Source organism: Muntiacus reevesi, chromosome 1 (assembly GCF_963930625.1).
Source record: "Muntiacus reevesi chromosome 1, mMunRee1.1, whole genome shotgun sequence".
Lineage (NCBI taxonomy): Eukaryota > Metazoa > Chordata > Mammalia > Artiodactyla > Cervidae > Muntiacus > Muntiacus reevesi.
Window position 1 is genome coordinate 86,643,259 of NC_089249.1, and position 17,339 is coordinate 86,660,597.

At 43.7% G+C, this 17,339-nt stretch overlaps 1 protein-coding gene across 3 annotated transcripts in view; it reads left to right on the top strand.

Moving 5' to 3' along the window:
- TBX15 (T-box transcription factor 15) overlaps positions 1-15,568 on the top strand; it is a 121,829-nt gene extending 106,261 nt beyond the window's left edge. For all 3 annotated transcript variants that reach the window (XM_065906054.1, XM_065906051.1, XM_065906056.1), the window contains exons 7-8: positions 1,198-1,295; positions 13,071-15,568. In XM_065906054.1, the coding sequence (XP_065762126.1) occupies positions 1,198-1,295; positions 13,071-13,855 (883 nt within the window). In that variant the 3' untranslated portion in view covers positions 13,856-15,568. The remainder of the gene's footprint in view (positions 1-1,197; positions 1,296-13,070) is intronic.
- Positions 15,569-17,339: the final 1,771 nt, after the last annotated feature.

The following is a 17,339-nucleotide window of genomic DNA, read 5'->3' on the forward strand; positions in this document are numbered from 1 at the left end:
TGAATAATCAGAAGCTATGTTTCAAAGCTGTAAACAAAGCTCCAGCCAATATTCTCTTTTGAGGATATGGAATATCAGCAGCAATATGTTTAAGATAATCCAGATAGCCTGGATAATTATGTTAAAACAATGTCCATCAATCTCATATATTGTTGTTGTTTAGTTGCTAGGTCGTGTCTGACTTTTTTGGACCCCGCCAACTGTAGCCCGCCAAACTCCTTCTGTCTATGGGATTTCCCAAGCAAGAATACTGGAGTGGGTTACCATTTCCTTCTCCAGGGGATCTTCCTGACCCAGGGATTGAACCCCTGTCTCCTGCATTGGCAGGTGGATTCTTTACCACAAAGCCACCAGGGAAGCCCTAAAGATACATACATATATATATAATGAAATTTATTGAAGGATACACTAGGCAGTGTGCACTTAGTTCAATTAATGGAATTTCCAGTATCAATGAAGCAGAAGCCTTAAAGTAATATATTATAAAAATATTGGATGTTCCTGAAGTCCCAAGTATATGACTCTCAAAGGCCACTTAGGTTATTATATTACAGAATGCAGATAAATATTTGCAGAAATGTATTGGTCCTTTTGTAGGGACCAAACGCTTGTTGTGCCTTCAAGTAGGCATTTCCTGTTGCAGCAGAAATTCAAGTGTATTCGATCGCTTCTCTCTCCTTCTATTTATATTACCCTGCTTGTCTCGGTTGGTTTAAGAAGCCTTTAAAGGCTCAGCAATATGATGGTTTCATTGACTCCACATACCTGGTGATGGGTTGACTCTGGGGCAGACTGTATCAGTGCACTGTGGTAATGATGATGACACTGTCTTGTGGTAGAGAAATGGTCACTGCTGCTCTCTGCTCAGATCTGTTCATGATATCCAGGGACCTTGACCTTTAACATTTAACATGTATTTTTTCATGCAGACTAAACCTTCTCTGAAGAAAGGTCAGAGTGAAATTCTATCGTAGCTATGACTTGTTTGCAGATAATCTGAATTGGGTTAATTTCTTCGTTCTCGTATAGTCTAGCAACATCTGTACCTGTGCTCTTCCAGACCACTTTACCCCAGTGATGATATCTCTCAGTTCTTATGCATATACTGATTGTCACCAAACCACCTCAGGATTTTTTTTAAAAAGTCAGTGAATTTCTGGGGATTATTTAACAACTTGCTGGCTTTTCTCTCTGTAGAACCGGACTGGAAGCCATCATGGAGACTTATGCATTCTGGAGACCCCCTGTGCGCACACTCACCTTTGAAGATTTCACCACCATGCAAAAGCAGCAAGGTAAAGCCCTGGGCAAGGCCTCTGCTTAGAGACTGTGCGGGGGAGGGAGTGGGAGCTGAACTGAATATAGCGCAGCTGGCCCCGAGCCAAGCCACGAGTTACATGGACTCTCCTGGAACGAAGAGTACTAGATAGCTCCGTAAATAACCAGAGCATCACCACTTGTGCAAATAAGCTGGTTTCAGGGGCAGTGTTTTACCTGGCAGCTCCAGATCCCTCTCCCTTTTCCCGAAGCAAGGTTATGTTCATGATCACAATGGTGGTGAGATGATTGTTTCTATTACTAAGCATTCATGTAGCCCTTAGGATTTGGAAAGTGAAAGTGTTTGTCACTCAGTCGTGTCTGACTCTTCGTGACGCCATGGACTGTAGCCCACCAAGCTTCTCTGTCCATGGGGTTTTCCAGGCAAGAATACTGGAGTGGGTTGCCATTTCCTTCTCCAGGGGATCAAACCTGGGTCTCCTGCATTGCAGGCAGATTCTTTACCAACTGAACCACCAGGGAGCCCAGGGGTGGGGAATTGGAGATAATAATAGTTTCACTTATTACTCATGGCAGCCTTATCTGTTTTCTTATTCTAGTTTGTAGATAAGAAACAACTTAGGCCCAGACAGTGGGAATGAATCACTCAAGTCTGACAGTGAGGAGGGGGCTGCTTCAAGCCCCTCTGAATCTTCCAACTTGTACTTTCTCCTCTTTTGCTGGTGTGGAGCCACACCCATCTCAAGTGGATGGGCAGCGTAGACATTTTTCTTCCACTGCTTTGTGCTTTTCATCCGATTTCTAATCTCCCTTCTCTTCTCAGGTTGGGAAGCCTGTGGCCAGGTGAACAGGCTCATGGGCTGATTTCACCTCCTCTTTTCAGTCTGACCACTGGCTCTCCTGGGGGCAGCACCCATTCACCAGGGCACCCAAGTGAAAGTTTCCCAAATGTCAGACGCTTAATGAGTTTTCCTCTCCAGCCTCCTCTTGTCTCAAAGTGACAGTGATCAAAATTAGTTTGAACTCATTCTATCAAATAGTTGCTATTAATAGAGTCCTAGTTTTTAAATTATGGCTCAGTGATATAGGAGTCCCTTCTAGGAGTTGATAACATATTATATTTCACCCCATTCTCAGGGAGGTTCTAGCAGTCTGCACACTGAATTAAATTTTATAATGTGATTACTGAACTCCCTCAGGCTTTAAGATGAGATAGTGATTAAAAGCATAGGTTCTGGAATCAGACAGCTTGGGTTAGGCTCTTATCACTGTTCTTTGCTAGCTTGGTGACATTGATCAAGTCCCTTATCCTTTCTGACATTTATTTTCCTTACCTGCATAATGGGAGACTATAATAGAATTCATGTAAGGATCAAATGAGATAATGCACTTAAAAACACAGGAAGCCTTCAGTATGTGCTTTCTGTCATTGTCATCATCATCGTTGTCATTGTCTTTACCCCCTATGTCCCTCATATCAATACCAGAGAAGAAAGCACACCAGAGACAGGAAATATTGCTGTTCTGATGATTTATTCATAACATGATTAGAGCATTCATCTTCACAGGGGTCTGGGGAGCCAAGTGGTCCAGAATATCCATCTCTTAAAAAATTTTTTTGTTGTTTTATTTTATATTGCTTTTTTACTATGAGAGAACAAGTAGGCCTATTTTGTTTTGGCCATGCTATATGGCATGTGGGATCAAACCCACACCCCCGACATTGGAAGTTCAGAGTCTTAACCACTGGACTGCTAAGGTAATCCCTTTATTTCTTTTTTGAATAAATGGAGGAGAAATGGAAGCCATTCGGTGGAAGCATCTTGCTCCTTCTGAGGTTATCAATATATATTCAGGATGTTGCTGATGCTTTGGTGCCTTCATGGCCCTTCAGTGGCAGAGGTTTATGGCAGTTAGGAAATTTGGGCCTTAATCTTGATTGATGGTCACTAAACTCTCTATATAACCTTGGGCAAGTTACTTCTGAATCCATTTCCTCATCTCAAAGAGGGATAATTATCCCAAAGAGTGATGATTTTTGTGTGTGTGTGTGTGTTTGTGAGGCCATTTATATAGACATGCTTTATAAATGAAGCTGTCATGCAGAGACACTTACTTGACCCTATTTATTTCTGAGGTGTCTCCTTGCTTATCTGCTTTTGTTTTGCTCATTGACTTTCCAAGCCCTAGCTGAGCAGGAGTTTGCATTATGAAGGCTGGTATGAGAAGAGTGGTAGGGGTGCCAGTTCCTGAGAGCAGGCATGAGTGGTGACATTGTGTTCATTGCTGTGTCCCCAAGACCTACCCCAGGGCCTGGCACCCAGGAAATACTTAATGAATAATGAATGAGATCACTTAGTGGCACTATGGCTCAGGTAGGCAGGGTCACCACCCTCTGATTAAATCTTGGAGCACAGTCAGCTGATATGGGCATGGATACAGATGTGGAGTAATGGTTGGGGATGGCTACCTGCATATCACCAGTATGTGGAACTGCTGGGCAGGTGTAGTAGGCATGAGGAAGCTAAAAGGGATCCTGCATTGCTAAGGCGTGCAGCTTAGCGGGGTTCATGATGCTTCTGTTGAAAATTTATCCGTCTGAAGACTTACTATTGACACATGGGAAACAATGGTTTAAGAGAAACTGAACTTGAGGAGCAAGATGTCACCCTTATTCATTGAGTCTCGTTTTATACTGATGGGGGGAAATGAGCATAGAATTATTGGATACATATGGTGGTGAGATGGTGCTAGAGGAAAAGCCAAGACTATTAAATAGTTTAATTGGAATATATTTTTGAACTATACATTGAACTTGATCCAGATTCTCATTATTAAAAAATATGTGGCTTGAGTTTCTTGACATTAACAAAGGATGTAAAAGTACCAATACTCATTCCCTCTTCCTTTAAAAACTTGAGGTTTCCAGTAACTCTGGACAGTATCAGTCATAAAATGAACAAAAGAGACACAGCCATCTGTGTTAAACTGTTTTGTGTCTTAGAAGTAAAGAGTGGTGAGTTTCTAGTGGAAGTTTCAATGGCAGACTGATTTTGTACTAACTCCCTTTTGGTGAAGAGACCATTGGCAATGTTGGCACCAGACCAAAGATCAAAACAGTGATCGACCCACCCAAGTGTCCATATTACCTCGTTGCTTCAAGCACATGAATATCTGGATGTCAAACACTTAGCCCTGGGACAGTTTTGTGCTGTTGCTGCTGCTGGAGGCAGTGAAGGACACTTTTTCCATCTTGCCCTTGTTGTCAGTTAAATTTCTCTTTCATTAAGACCCATTTGTTGATAACATTTCAAGGAATGTGCTTAGGTGAATTAACCACAGTTTTACAAAAATCCAAATCCTTCTATTTTAAAAAATATATTGAATGGATGCTCTATATAACTGTTTTCTCTTATGGAGAAGAAGGCATGGGATTCATTGTCCTCTGACTTTAACACAAAAACAGAGGCATAGAGCAGCCTAAGAAAGTATCTGCAGTTAAGCGCTGGCAGAACTGAGTTGAGGACTGTGGATCTCCTGATTCACTGGGCACTTTCCTTTCCACCAGACTTTCTTACATCTTACCATACACACACACACACAATCAGTTTATTAGTCCATTTGATAGTTTATTGTCAACAGCTTGAGCATTTGCTCTATAAATAGTAAATCCATATTTCACTTTTATGAAGTCAAGTGTATGGTTTTATTTTCAGACATCTTCATTTAGAATCAGCAAGGGAGTTTATACTTTCGGATAGTCTGGAGATAGAAATTACATTTCAGGAATGGCTTCTGCCTGAACACCACTTGTGGCAGGGACAAAGTAAACTAACCAAGCAAGGTGTGCTTGTGGAAGTGGAGTGAGGCAACACAGACAAAGAAGTAAAAAGAAATAAGAGCCCAGGTCAGTTATAGCCAAGTTTAATCTTGTTGTTCTGATGATATCCTGATGTTGTTAAGAGGTTATTCTGATAATATATACAATTGAGCTGCTTGTATGACCAGTACTGAGAGGGTTTTTGTGAGTGGAGTCTCCAAGTGATCTGACAACTGTTATGTGAAAAGGAACCATCCGGGACCGGTGGCTCCAAAGCTAGTCATACGTCTCCATCTGTGAATGTAAGGAGACCCACCATTGACAGAAAAGCTCCTTCTCCTCAACTGGTGGCAGACATCACTAGACAGATTTCAGCTTCTTTGCGGTTTTTAGTGTTTATCAGGCAGTTAAAAGTTAGGATCATGAAGGTCTCTTTTGGAGTTGTCAGCAACTTGAGCGTTAACTCTAGTAGGTCCTTATTTCATTTTTATCAGTTGATTTGTGTTAATTAGAGGTTGGTCAGAGAAAGAGATCAAGTACTGAGAAAATTCATACTAGTAAAGATATTGGGAATGGAGGAAAGTTCAATGGACAGAGGTCTTTGATTATTAATTATAATGTTTCAAAGATAGCCAATTGATGCTGATCTCATTTATCCCTGAGGTAAGAAATAATGCCCGAGAGGAGTTCTTGACAAGGATTGGAGAGTGTCTCAATTCAATCCATAGAGCAAATAGTTGCTCAGTCATATCTGACTCTTCCCCACACTGCCTGCCGGGTTCCTCTGTCCATGGAGTTTTACAGGCAAGAATACTAGAGTGGGTTGCCATTTCCTCCTCTAAGGGATCTTCCTGACCCTAGGATCGCACCCCAGTCTCCTGCATCTCCTGCACTGGCAGGTGGGTTCTTTCCCACTGAGCCATCTGGGAAGCCCCAGAGCAAATGGTTATGGGCTACATATCCCGTTTTGTCCTGTAGTCCCTTATGCTCAATACATCCAAAACGGAGTCCATGATTTACCTCACAGACTTGGCGCCCTCTCCTGGGGGAAGGACACTGCTACCCATTAGTCATCAGACGGTTCCCTCCCTCCTTACCCACCATATCCAGTTCAGTTCAGTTCAGTTTCTCAGTCATGTCTGACTCTTTGCAACCCCATGGACTGCAGCACAACAGGCCTCCCTGTCCCCACCGTATCTAGCCTTAATCAAGTTCTTGAATCTGCTCATATCTAATCTCCCTTGTTACTATTCCACTCTCACCAGACTTCATCCTCAGGCTCCCCATGGTGGTGACATAGCTGCCAGCATTTCTGGACCTGCATCTTTTTAGGTTTAAATTGGATGGGAAAGGTCATGTATCTCTCTTTAAGGTTTCTAGCACAATCTCACTGAGTTTCATTGACTCTAACTGAGTTGCCTCTGAATTAATTACTGTGGCAGGGATGGGGTTGCTTAGATCATCCAGGCTTGAGTCAAATCCCTTCCTTGGAGGTATGTGTGAAGGGTGAGTGGGAAAGAGAGTGTTTCTCAGAGGGAAAAGTGGACGCTGTTGCCAGGAACGAGGCAGGATTCCAAATGACAGTAAGAGCAGATGTAAACTGCAGCAGAGAAGGCAGTAAAACAAGTATCAGGGAAAATAAGCAAGGAAAATGATGGAAAGTGAAAAAATGGGAGTGTGCCACCTAGGGAATACGGTTATTGTTGTTCATGAAGTCATGTCTGAGTCTGCGACCCTAGCATGCAGCACGCAAGACTTTTTCTGTCCTTCACCATCTCCCAGAGTTTGCTAGAACTCATGTCCATTGAGTCGGTGATGCCATCCAACTGTCTCATCCTCTGTTGTCCCCTTCTCCTCTTGCCTTCAGTCTTTCCCAGCATCAGGGTCTTTTCTAATAAGCTGGCTCTTTGCATCAGGTGGCCAAAGTATTGGAGCTTCAGCTTCAACATCAGTCCTTCCAATGAATATTCAGGACTGATTTCTTTTAGGATGGACTGGTTGGATCTTCTTGCAGTCCAAGGGACTCTCAAGAGTCTTCTCCAACACCTCAGTTCAAAAGCATCAGTTCTTGGACACTCAGCCTTCTTTATGGTCCAACTCTCACATCCATACACGACTACTGAAAAAACCATAGCTTTGACTATATGGGGCTTTGTTGGCAAATTGATGTCTCTGTCTAGGTGTGTCTTAGCTTTTCTTCCAAGGAGCAAGCATCTTTTAATTTCATGGCTACAGTTGCCATCTGCAATGATTTTGGAGCCGAAGAAAATAAAGTCTGTCACTGTTTCCATTGTTTCTCCATCTATTTGCCATGAAGTGATGGGTCTGAATGCCATGATCTTAGTTTTTTTGAATGCTGAGTTTTAAGCCAGCTTTTTCACTCTCCTCTTTCACCCTTATCAAGAGGCTCTTTAGTTCCTCTTAGCTTTCTGCCACAAGGGTGGTATCATCTGCATATCTGAGGTTATTGATATTTCTCCTGACAATCTTAATTCCAGCTTGTGCTTCATCCAGCCGAGCATTTTGCATGATGTACTCTGCATATAATTTAAATAAACAGGGTGACAGTATACAGCCTTGATGTACTCCTTTCTCAATTTGGAACCAGTCCATTGTTCCATGTCCAGTTCTAACTGTTGCTTCTTGACCTGCATACAAGTTTCTCAGGAGGTAGGTAAGGTGGTCTGGTATTCCCATCTCTTTAAGAATTTTCCACAGTTTATTGTGATCCACATAGTCATTGGTGTAGTCAATAAAACAGAAGTAGATGTTTTTCTGGAATTCTCTTGCTTTTTCTATGACCTTGGAGAATTTTGAGTATTACTTTGCTAGCATGTGAAATGAGTACAATTGTGTGGTAGTTTGAACATTCTGTGGTAGGTATGAATGTGGTGGGGAATGTGGCAGGTATGAAATAGGGGCATTTAAGAAGCAGAGAGACTCAGAACACAGAGAAGCAATGTGAAAAATGAGAATTGGGTGAATCTAATTTAAAACTGTTTTAAAAGGAAGAGGTTTGAATCTATGTATATCTTTAAACTTTATGGAGAGATGCACTCTTTCTAGGATTGAAAAGACTCATAAAGACTCTTTCTAGGATTAAAACCACATAATTCCCATTGACACTATAATGTTTATATTTCTGTTTTGAGAAGAGTGCACATTTCAACTAAGGGTTATTCTTTAGTTGGGATAAACAGGGCTCTGATCATTAAGCTTTACAGCCTCTGGGTTTATTCTCTGAAATTCATCCATAGGATTCTGATGTTCTACTTCTTACCTGTTTGAAAGCCTTGAAGAAGGCTACTCAAGGGCACCTGGTGAATCAGCACTCCTCAGGGGCAGATGCCATTGAGTTATATGAGAGAAGAGACTGGCTCATGGAACCAAGTAATTATATGGAAATTTATTCTTCACTAGCCCAGATGGGGTTTTGTTTCACTGTTTTTCAATTTTGGGCGGGGAAAGCACAACAAAATAAACCCACAAGGACACTGTTTGTGAAAGTCTCCATGTTACAGTCTGGAAGTGATCAATCTAAAGATGCAAAAGTCAGCAGGTTTGGTATTCAGGATTTTCATGGTCATATTTAACTTGTCTTTATGGTACACAAGTATATTCTAGGTTATTGTCCTTGTATGGAATCACTGCTAAACATGTATTCTTTTTGGTTATTTTGTCTATTGGCCTTGAATGTTGGAGCAAGTTAACATTGAAGTGAATTTTGAGTACCTCCTCACTTTGGATTGTGGGCAACATAGCCTTCAGGGAAGTGGGGTGGTGGAGGATTGGTCCTGAAATGCTGGAGAGCTTTTAACTACTTGTAGCATTACATTTTTTTTTTTTATAGCACTACATTTTAATCATCTCTCAGAAGTGGGGCCCCTAGTGGTTCAGACGTAAAGAATCCATTTGTAATGCAGGATACCTGGATGTGATCCCTGGGTTGGGAAGATCCCCTGGAGAAGGGAATGGCTACTTGGAGAATTCCATGGACAGAGGAGCCTGGTGGGCTACATACAGTCCATAGGGTCTCAAAGTTTGGTACATGACTGAGTGACTTCACACTTCAGAAGAATTAAGATCTCTGAGGAAGGACACCCACTTACCTGTTTGTATTCAATTCACTTTGCTGGATCTGATCTGAGGAGAGATGGAGACATGAGGCATCTTATTTGCATCCCAAGTGGGGAGTGAGAGGGAAGGGGCAGATAGTTCGGAGAGGAAACAGTTGATTTAGCCTTTGGGATATGGACCTACTGGGTGTCCAGTGCTCTACCATTCACAGCCTTGGAGACTCAAATAGCCTGTTACATTTGGGCAGTTGGCTGTGACGTAATGCTCCCTAGAGTGTAGGGCGGCCAGGATGCTCAGCTCCATGACCAGGGGCCAACCCACAACAGCCATCCCCACTAGGACCCAGTCTTTCCCAGCGTCAGGGTCTTTTCCAATGAGTCAGCTGTTCAACATCAGGTTGAACAGCCAAAGTACTGGAGCTTCATCTTCAGCATCAGTCCTTCCAATGAATATTCAGGGTTAATTTCCTTTAGGATTGACTGTTTGATCTCCTTACTGTCCAAGAGGATAATATATATTATTTCATCCATTTCTATTTACATGCTTACAACATTGCTATTCAAAATTCCATCTATATGGAGAAGCCTACTTGCCAAGGTCCCATCATTAGAAAGACCACTGGGATTAGAACTGGGTTTGTTTGACTCTACAGCCCCTGTTCATCCATTAAATAAAGTTTAAGTCAACACTTTTAGAGCATTCCAGACCTGGCTGTACAGAGCAGATGGGGACAAAGACAAGGCTACACAGGAAAGGGAGGCATGATTTGCTTTGAGAGGCAGCTCTGACTGCTGTGTGTCAGAGAGGCTGGCCTCCCACTCGGCCCTGGCTCTTCTGGGTTGAGAGGCCTCTAGGAAGCTAAGTGTTGAAATGCACAGGGAGGGCAGCTTGCCTCCTTATGCTTATTTAGCACTTGGCTGGCACTCCCAATCTTGTTTAACAGCTGACAAGCTGTTAGATCATAAGAGAGTAAAGACTTCTCAATATCTTGGTGTGCTTCTCGGCACAACGAATGCTTCTCTCTTTTGTGTGGACCTGGGAAAAATGGCTGTTATCTTTATTGATTATTTTAAGTACATAAGAGCATTTCTTCAAAGTGGATGGAAGCAGCGTGACTTTCTCTCGGACAGGCTTGCTCTCCCCGCTCAAACACTAGCTTGTATGGGGGCTCTCACCCCTTGAAGCTCAGCAGGCCACCAAGCCTCATTTTCAGGGAGTGTCATTTAAAAGCCAGAGCAAGCTGACTACAAACCTTTTAACATGTGCCCCTCATCTGCTTGGCAGAGATCCCTGTAACTTGTTAATAGTTCCCTTCTTATTTTTTTCTAGTGAAACCAACTGAGGCTTTAAATCAGTACCATTCGTTCCATCATGGGCCATCCGAGAAAAGCATTTAGAGTTATAAAAAGTCATCTGCTCCGTCTTGCACTTCCTGCTGCAGGGCTTGAGCTTGGCCTGGTGGAGCGTATGCCTATGACGGGGTGGTACGGCGTGCCGAACAGGGGGTCTCTTCCAGCACCACATAAACACCAGAGCTGGAAGAGCCAGGATGGACTTTCAAAGAGAGGAGACCAGACACACATCCCATAAAACACAGAGCTCTTTACAGCGGGAATCGAGTTTCTCCATTTTTGCCATAACATTTATTTCACTGACGTGCCTGGCAGTTAGGGTGGAAGAGGGAGAAAAAAGTGGAGGATGCCTCAGACAGGAACCACATGCTTACAGAAAATGAACCCCTGAGCTTCACGCAAGGCTCCGTAGACTGGGCCACTCAGTGGTACAAAATTGAGAAGCGTATTCTCGCTCATCCTTGTTGTTTCCCCTTCAAGAACTTCTTCACTGTGTTTAAATGACTCCTGGGAAAGTACTCATTACTAGCAAATCACACTTTAACAGAAATGTTATCCGCCAGACATAAATATAATTCTGAGGAGGACAGAAACTGAAGCCTATCAGTTCAAGCCCTTGTTTCACAGGTGAGATTTAAGATGTAGCTTGCCTTGCCTGTGGATGGGAGCTGGATGGAGGCCAGTGAACCTGAAATCAGGTTTGATGCCCTTCTTTCTGTGGTCAGCTCTGGCTTACTTCTCTCAGAGGTATTTACACTGTTGGTCTTATCTCAGTTTGTGGAATAAACATCTTTTTACCTATCTTGAGGGAATTTTCCTGATGCTGGGAAAGGTTGAGGGCAGGAGCAGAAATGGGCAGCAGAGGATGAGATGGTTGAATGGCATCACTGACTCCATGGACATGAGTTTGAGCCAACTCCAGGAGATAGTGAAGGACAGGGAAGCCTGGTGTGCTGCAGGCAGTGGGGTCGCAAAAAGTCAGATATGACTTAGTGACTGAGCAACATCAAAGAGAATTTAAGATTTAAACAAGAAACAAAGAAGGAGAATTTCCTGAAATGATTCTACAATCAGGAGCTATTGATATCTAAGTCCAGTTCTATCTGGGAAAATTCTTTTGACCAAGCAAGAGATGTTGTTGGTTGGGCTTTGTAAAAAATTAACTTTGAAAAAACTATTAACAAGAGCTAAATTTATGCTTCTACAGCCAAAACTACTCTAATACTTGTGAAGGTAGGCTAAGACTTTTTTTACCCCCTGTGCTAAAAATTAACTTTGTGTTTCTCTTTGATGTATCTGCCTCTCAACTTGCATATGTGGACCTTCTTCATTTGTACATTGTGGGTGGCTTCTTTGAATCCCATTATCTCTAGAATCCTACTAGTTTTCTGCACATTTTCCCCTCACTGACAAAAACCTTATTTCTGCTCTTTTCCATGTTAAAGTTCCTTTACTCTTGTATAGCAGCTCAAGTTCATGGAGTCATGGCATGAGTTGTGGATGACCTAAAGGGTATAGTGCTCCTTGAGGAATCACAGCTCTCAACAATTCTGGGCAAGTCCCAACCTTGCCCTGAAAGAGAAATTCCATGAGGGGAGAGTCCCAATGGGAGACAAAGTAGCTGCTCCTTCTGGAATTCACATGAAAGGTTCAGCAGTCCTGACCCTCATCACTGCTTTCAGCTTCCAGTAGATGGGACAGGAAGTGGGTGCAGCACTGCTCTTCACAGTCTGGAAAAGGGGAGGCTTAGAAAGGTCATTTTTGACCTTCTTAAACTACTTGAGGGCTTCCCTGGTGGCTCAGATGGTAAAGAATTCGCCTGTAATGTAGGAGACCTAGGTTTGATCCCTGGGTTGGGTGGGAAGATCCCCTGGAGAAGGAAATGTCAACCCACTCCAGTATTTTTGCTTGGAAAATCCCAATGGGCAGAGGAGCCTGGTGGGCTACAGTCCATGGGATTGCCAAAAGTTGGACATGACTGAGCGACTCACACTTTCACTTTCAAACTACCTGAGAACACATTTGATGTAGATTGGGTTGAACTGGCCCTTTGTCTATCAGTGCATCAGCCACCAACGTAGTTCTAACATCTGCTGTATTACAGCAGCTCTCTCAAATAAAATTCAGGGGTTTTAGGAGATAATGGTCCTGGACATCATCTAACCAAAGAGTGGTCCCTGGACCGGCAGCCTCAGGGTCACTTGACAACTTGCTGCAAATCCTCAGGCCCTGTCCCAGACCTTGGTTTTGTTTAGTCGCTAAGTCGTGTTTGACTCTGCAACCCCATGGACTGTAGCTCATGAGTCTCCTCTATCCATGGGATTTTCAGGCAAATGTGGTTGCCATTTCCTATTCCAGATGATCTTGTTGACCATCCCTGGGTCTCCTGCATTGGCAGGTGGATTCTCTACCACTGAGCTACCGGGGAAGCCTGTCTCAGACCTACAGAATGAGAATTCAGGGGGTAGAATGAGTGATCTGTGTTCTAATAAGCCTTTCAGGTGATTCTCATGTCTCAAAAGAGTTTATGTTTTATTTTCCAGGGGGCAGCACAGGCACTTCCCCAACCACCTCCAGCACTGGGACACCATCCCCTTCAGCTTCTTCTCATCTTTTATCTCCATCCTGTTCTCCTCCAACGTTTCATCTGGCCCCCAACACTTTCAACGTGGGCTGCCGAGAGAGCCAGCTGTGTAATCTAAACCTCTCCGATTATCCACCGTGTGCCCGAAGCAACATGGCTGCCTTGCAGAGCTACCCAGGGCTGAGTGACAGTGGCTACAACAGGCTCCAGAGTGGCACCACTTCGGCTGCTCAGCCCTCTGAAACCTTCATGCCTCAGAGGACTCCATCCCTGATCTCAGGAATACCAACTCCTCCCTCGTTGCCTAGCAACAGCAAGATGGAAGCCTACGGTGGCCAGCTGGGGTCCTTCCCTACTTCCCAGTTTCAGTATGTCATGCAGGCAGGCAATGCAGCTTCCAGCTCCTCATCACCACACATGTTCGGGGGCAGCCACATGCAGCAGAGCTCCTACAATGCCTTCTCTCTCCACAATCCTTATAATCTGTATGGATACAATTTCCCTACTTCCCCTAGGCTAGCTGCAAGCCCAGAAAAACTGAGCGCCTCTCAAAGCACTTTACTCTGTTCTTCTCCTTCCAATGGGGCCTTTGGAGAGCGGCAGTACCTGCCTACGGGGATGGAGCACGGCATGCACATGATTAGCCCTTCACCCAATAATCAGCAGGCGACTAACACCTGTGACGGCCGGCAGTATGGGGCGGTCCCAGGCTCCTCCTCCCAGATGTCTGTCCACATGGTTTAGTGGCCAGTCCCAGCACCGTGGAGCCAACAGCAGCCGAGGCAGATCCAGAGTCTCCAGGGGCAGATCCTCCTCTGTGGGAGCCCAACGCCTTTGAAAAACAGGAACTGTGTATTCTTATTATTATTGCTTTCTGGAGGAGAAAAGCACATACCCAACGACAAGAGACACTTAAAGCCACTGAAGGAATACTTGCAGTGGAATCATCTCTGATTCAGCGGCCATTCTCCTGCCTTCCCAAATCTTAGCATCGTCTACTCAGAGTGGCCTTTGAAGAAACTGAAGAATCGTTTTATAATAATGTTAAGGGAGATGCTAGCATGTAGCAGCCATGAAAAGTTACCCACACACAGATACAGACCTACCTTTACATACACACATACATATGTGCATGCATACACACACACGTACATAAATATATGCATACACAAACTCATCCATACACAAACATACATGCACACTGACTCGGAACTGGGTGAACTCTGTGGAGGGAAGCCCAGCATGGGTGCTTTCACCAAAAATTTGTCTATGTACAACAGTAGACGGACTGGGTCAAGCAGTAGCTGCCTGCCAACGTTTCTTCCCTGCAGCTTACCCTTTTTCTGGAATGAACCATGTATCCTGAAACCCCTTCCCATCAATGGAGGTAGAAAGACATCAGTACTACAACTGGACTTGGCTTCCTGAAAAAGATGGCTTTTGAACTTTGGCTCTCTTCGATTGGTATGCTAGCATTGATGTTCCCAGTGGTGCCTGTGAAAAGAGGGAGTAAGAGCAGCTGAAAGAGAGAGAGAAGGAGAAAGAATAGAGAGTAAGAGAGAGGTGGAGAACAAGACTGAATGAGGAAGTGAGAGCAGTGATGAGAGTTTTAATTCACTGAGGAAATGGGTTTAGTCCCCACCCCTACCCCCCAGGGTATGAAAGAGCCGTGGAGTTGTTGAGGAGTAAACCTCTCTGGGACGCTATGCATGGTCAGGGCACGGGTGAGAGGCACCCAGGCGAGGCATGAGTCTCAGTCCCACAGTTCTGACCACCATGAGCCAGAAGAGAGGGGCACCACACAGGAAGTGCCGATTCCAGAGCATGCAGCCTGGCAGGGGAAGGGAAGCAGAAGGAGTGTGAGAAAGGAAGAGTTTTATAACCTCAACACATGATACCTAGAACAGAGGCAACACAGGGAGGTCTGGCCTTCCAAATGCCAGGTCCAGATGCCTGACCTGGATTGCCTGCCCATCTCCCCTGTGGCAGGAGGAGTCCTGTCACCTTCCAGAGAATTGAGAATGGGCCTTCTAGAATACATTCTTTCACCTGCTCTTAGATCGCCACTTTTTTTTTTTTTTTAATCAAATAGTTCATTGCAATTTTGAAGTTTTGGATTTTTCCTTTCATCTTTCCCTTCCCCTTCAAATCTTTTAATGATAAGAAAAGTGAAGTTTGGTGCCAGCTAAACTTTTTAAGTGGTGTGGAAATGCAGATAGTACCAAGTAAAAGAATTCAGATATTACTAAGATTTTTTTTGGTTTTGAGGTGTTGTAGATAAATGTATTTATGTGCCTAGTGGGGAATCCAATATTATGAATATTAAAAAAGGGGGCAATAAAAAGGGTATGTAAAATATGTATGAAGAAAAGGTGTATAAAAATTTGCCCTTATGCACGGAACTCTGTTTCTAAGTGCCAAGCACAGAAAGCCGCTAAATAAAATCTTTGCAATTGTTTTCTGCGTATCCGTTCATATGGAATGAGCAAGCAGCAGCCTATGCCTTTGAATTGTGCTGTGCAGAAGCACAGCGTTCTCATCTCTGCTACTTAACATGGTCTTTGTTCAGAACACATGAAGTCTGTGTTACCATCCTCATTTTATGATCAGTAACTAAGCTTCCGAGGGACTGATTTATCCAGATCACACAGCCCGACAGAGAGGAAACTAGGACATGAAGCCAGGACTGTAGTGGGATACCTGGATTCATGTTAGCTGCAGAAACCTGTGAGTCAGCTGCTGTAGAACACAAGGAGCTCAGCCCTGTGCTCTGCGAGGACCTAGAGAGGTGGGACTGGAGGGGTGGGAGGGATACTCGAGGGAGGGGATGTATGTATAATCATAGCTGGTTCACAATGTACAGCAAAAACCAACACGACATTGTAAAGCAATTATCCTCTAGCTAAAAATAAAAATTTTAAAATAAAAAAATATAATTAATGTATTTCATGAAAGGTTGTAGAAATAAGAATAAATCTATATGCTGTTTTTTTAAAAAACAAAACCTGTGAGTCTAATAGCAATTCTCATTGTAGCTAAGTGCCAGATATTACACCATGTGTCTTACATAGATAGCTCATCCAACCCTCCCACAATTCTATAGTGGGTATTATTTTTATGATCATATTATAGATTTGGAAACCAACTTAAAAAAGTTAGTCTTCGACCAAGGCCCTCAGGTAGCAAGTGATTAAGCTGGCAATTTGACCCCAGGGTTTGTGTGATTAGCATTATGCCTTTCTGCTGGAGCCCCAGCAGACTCAGGATGCTCGGGGACCATCAGGAAAGAATTCTGAAGGGTTGGGGCCAGAGTTTCCTCTGAGGCAGAATTTACTTAGAATGTTTAATCATAAATGTATGTCCTCCCTCTTGAATGTGCCTCCCGGCATAAGCGGAGTGATTTTGAGTTGTTAGGCATCAAATGACTTTTAAGAGACTAATAATGTGCCCAGGGCTATTTCATTTGTAAGCATTTACATATCATCTCATTGGAGCCTCACAATAACAGTGAGAGGTGAACAGGGCAGAAACTATTGTTTTGCAAATGGAAGGCTAGGATTTTGAAGGTTGGGCTCTGTCCATACATAAATGTCACTGGGAAGCCATAGTTCAGTTCAGTCACTCAGTCGGGTCCAGCTCTTTGCAATCCCGTGGACTGCAGTATGCCAGGCTTCCCTCTCCATCACCAGCTCCTGGAGCCTACTCAAACTCATGGCCATTGTGTCGGTGATGCCATCCAACCGTCTCATTCTCTGTCATCCCCTTCTCCTGCCTTCAATCTTTCCCAGCTTCAGGGTCTTTTCAAATGAGTCAGTTCTTCGCATCAGTTGGCCAAACTATTGGAGTTTCAGCTTCGGCATCAGTCCTTCAGGACTTAAAATCTCCTGCTCTTACACCTACCTCAGCTGTTTCCCAGCAGACAGTTACACTGGAAGTTCATGGACCCATTTCACCAGGGCTTGATTTTGTGGGGGTGAGGTTGCTGGACCACCACACTCTTTCAGTGGAAATGGAGCTTGGGTTGGGAAAACAAAAACTTTAGTCATGGCTTTGGTTTAATGAATAATTTCAAAGAGTGGTCAGTTAACTCCATTAGCCATCAGCTCAGTTGTGTCCGACTCTTTTGTGACCCCATGGACTGTAGCCTGCCAGGCTTCTTTGTCCATTGAAATTTTCCAGGCAAGAATACTGGAGTGGGTTGCCATTTTCTGCTGCAGGGGATCTTCCT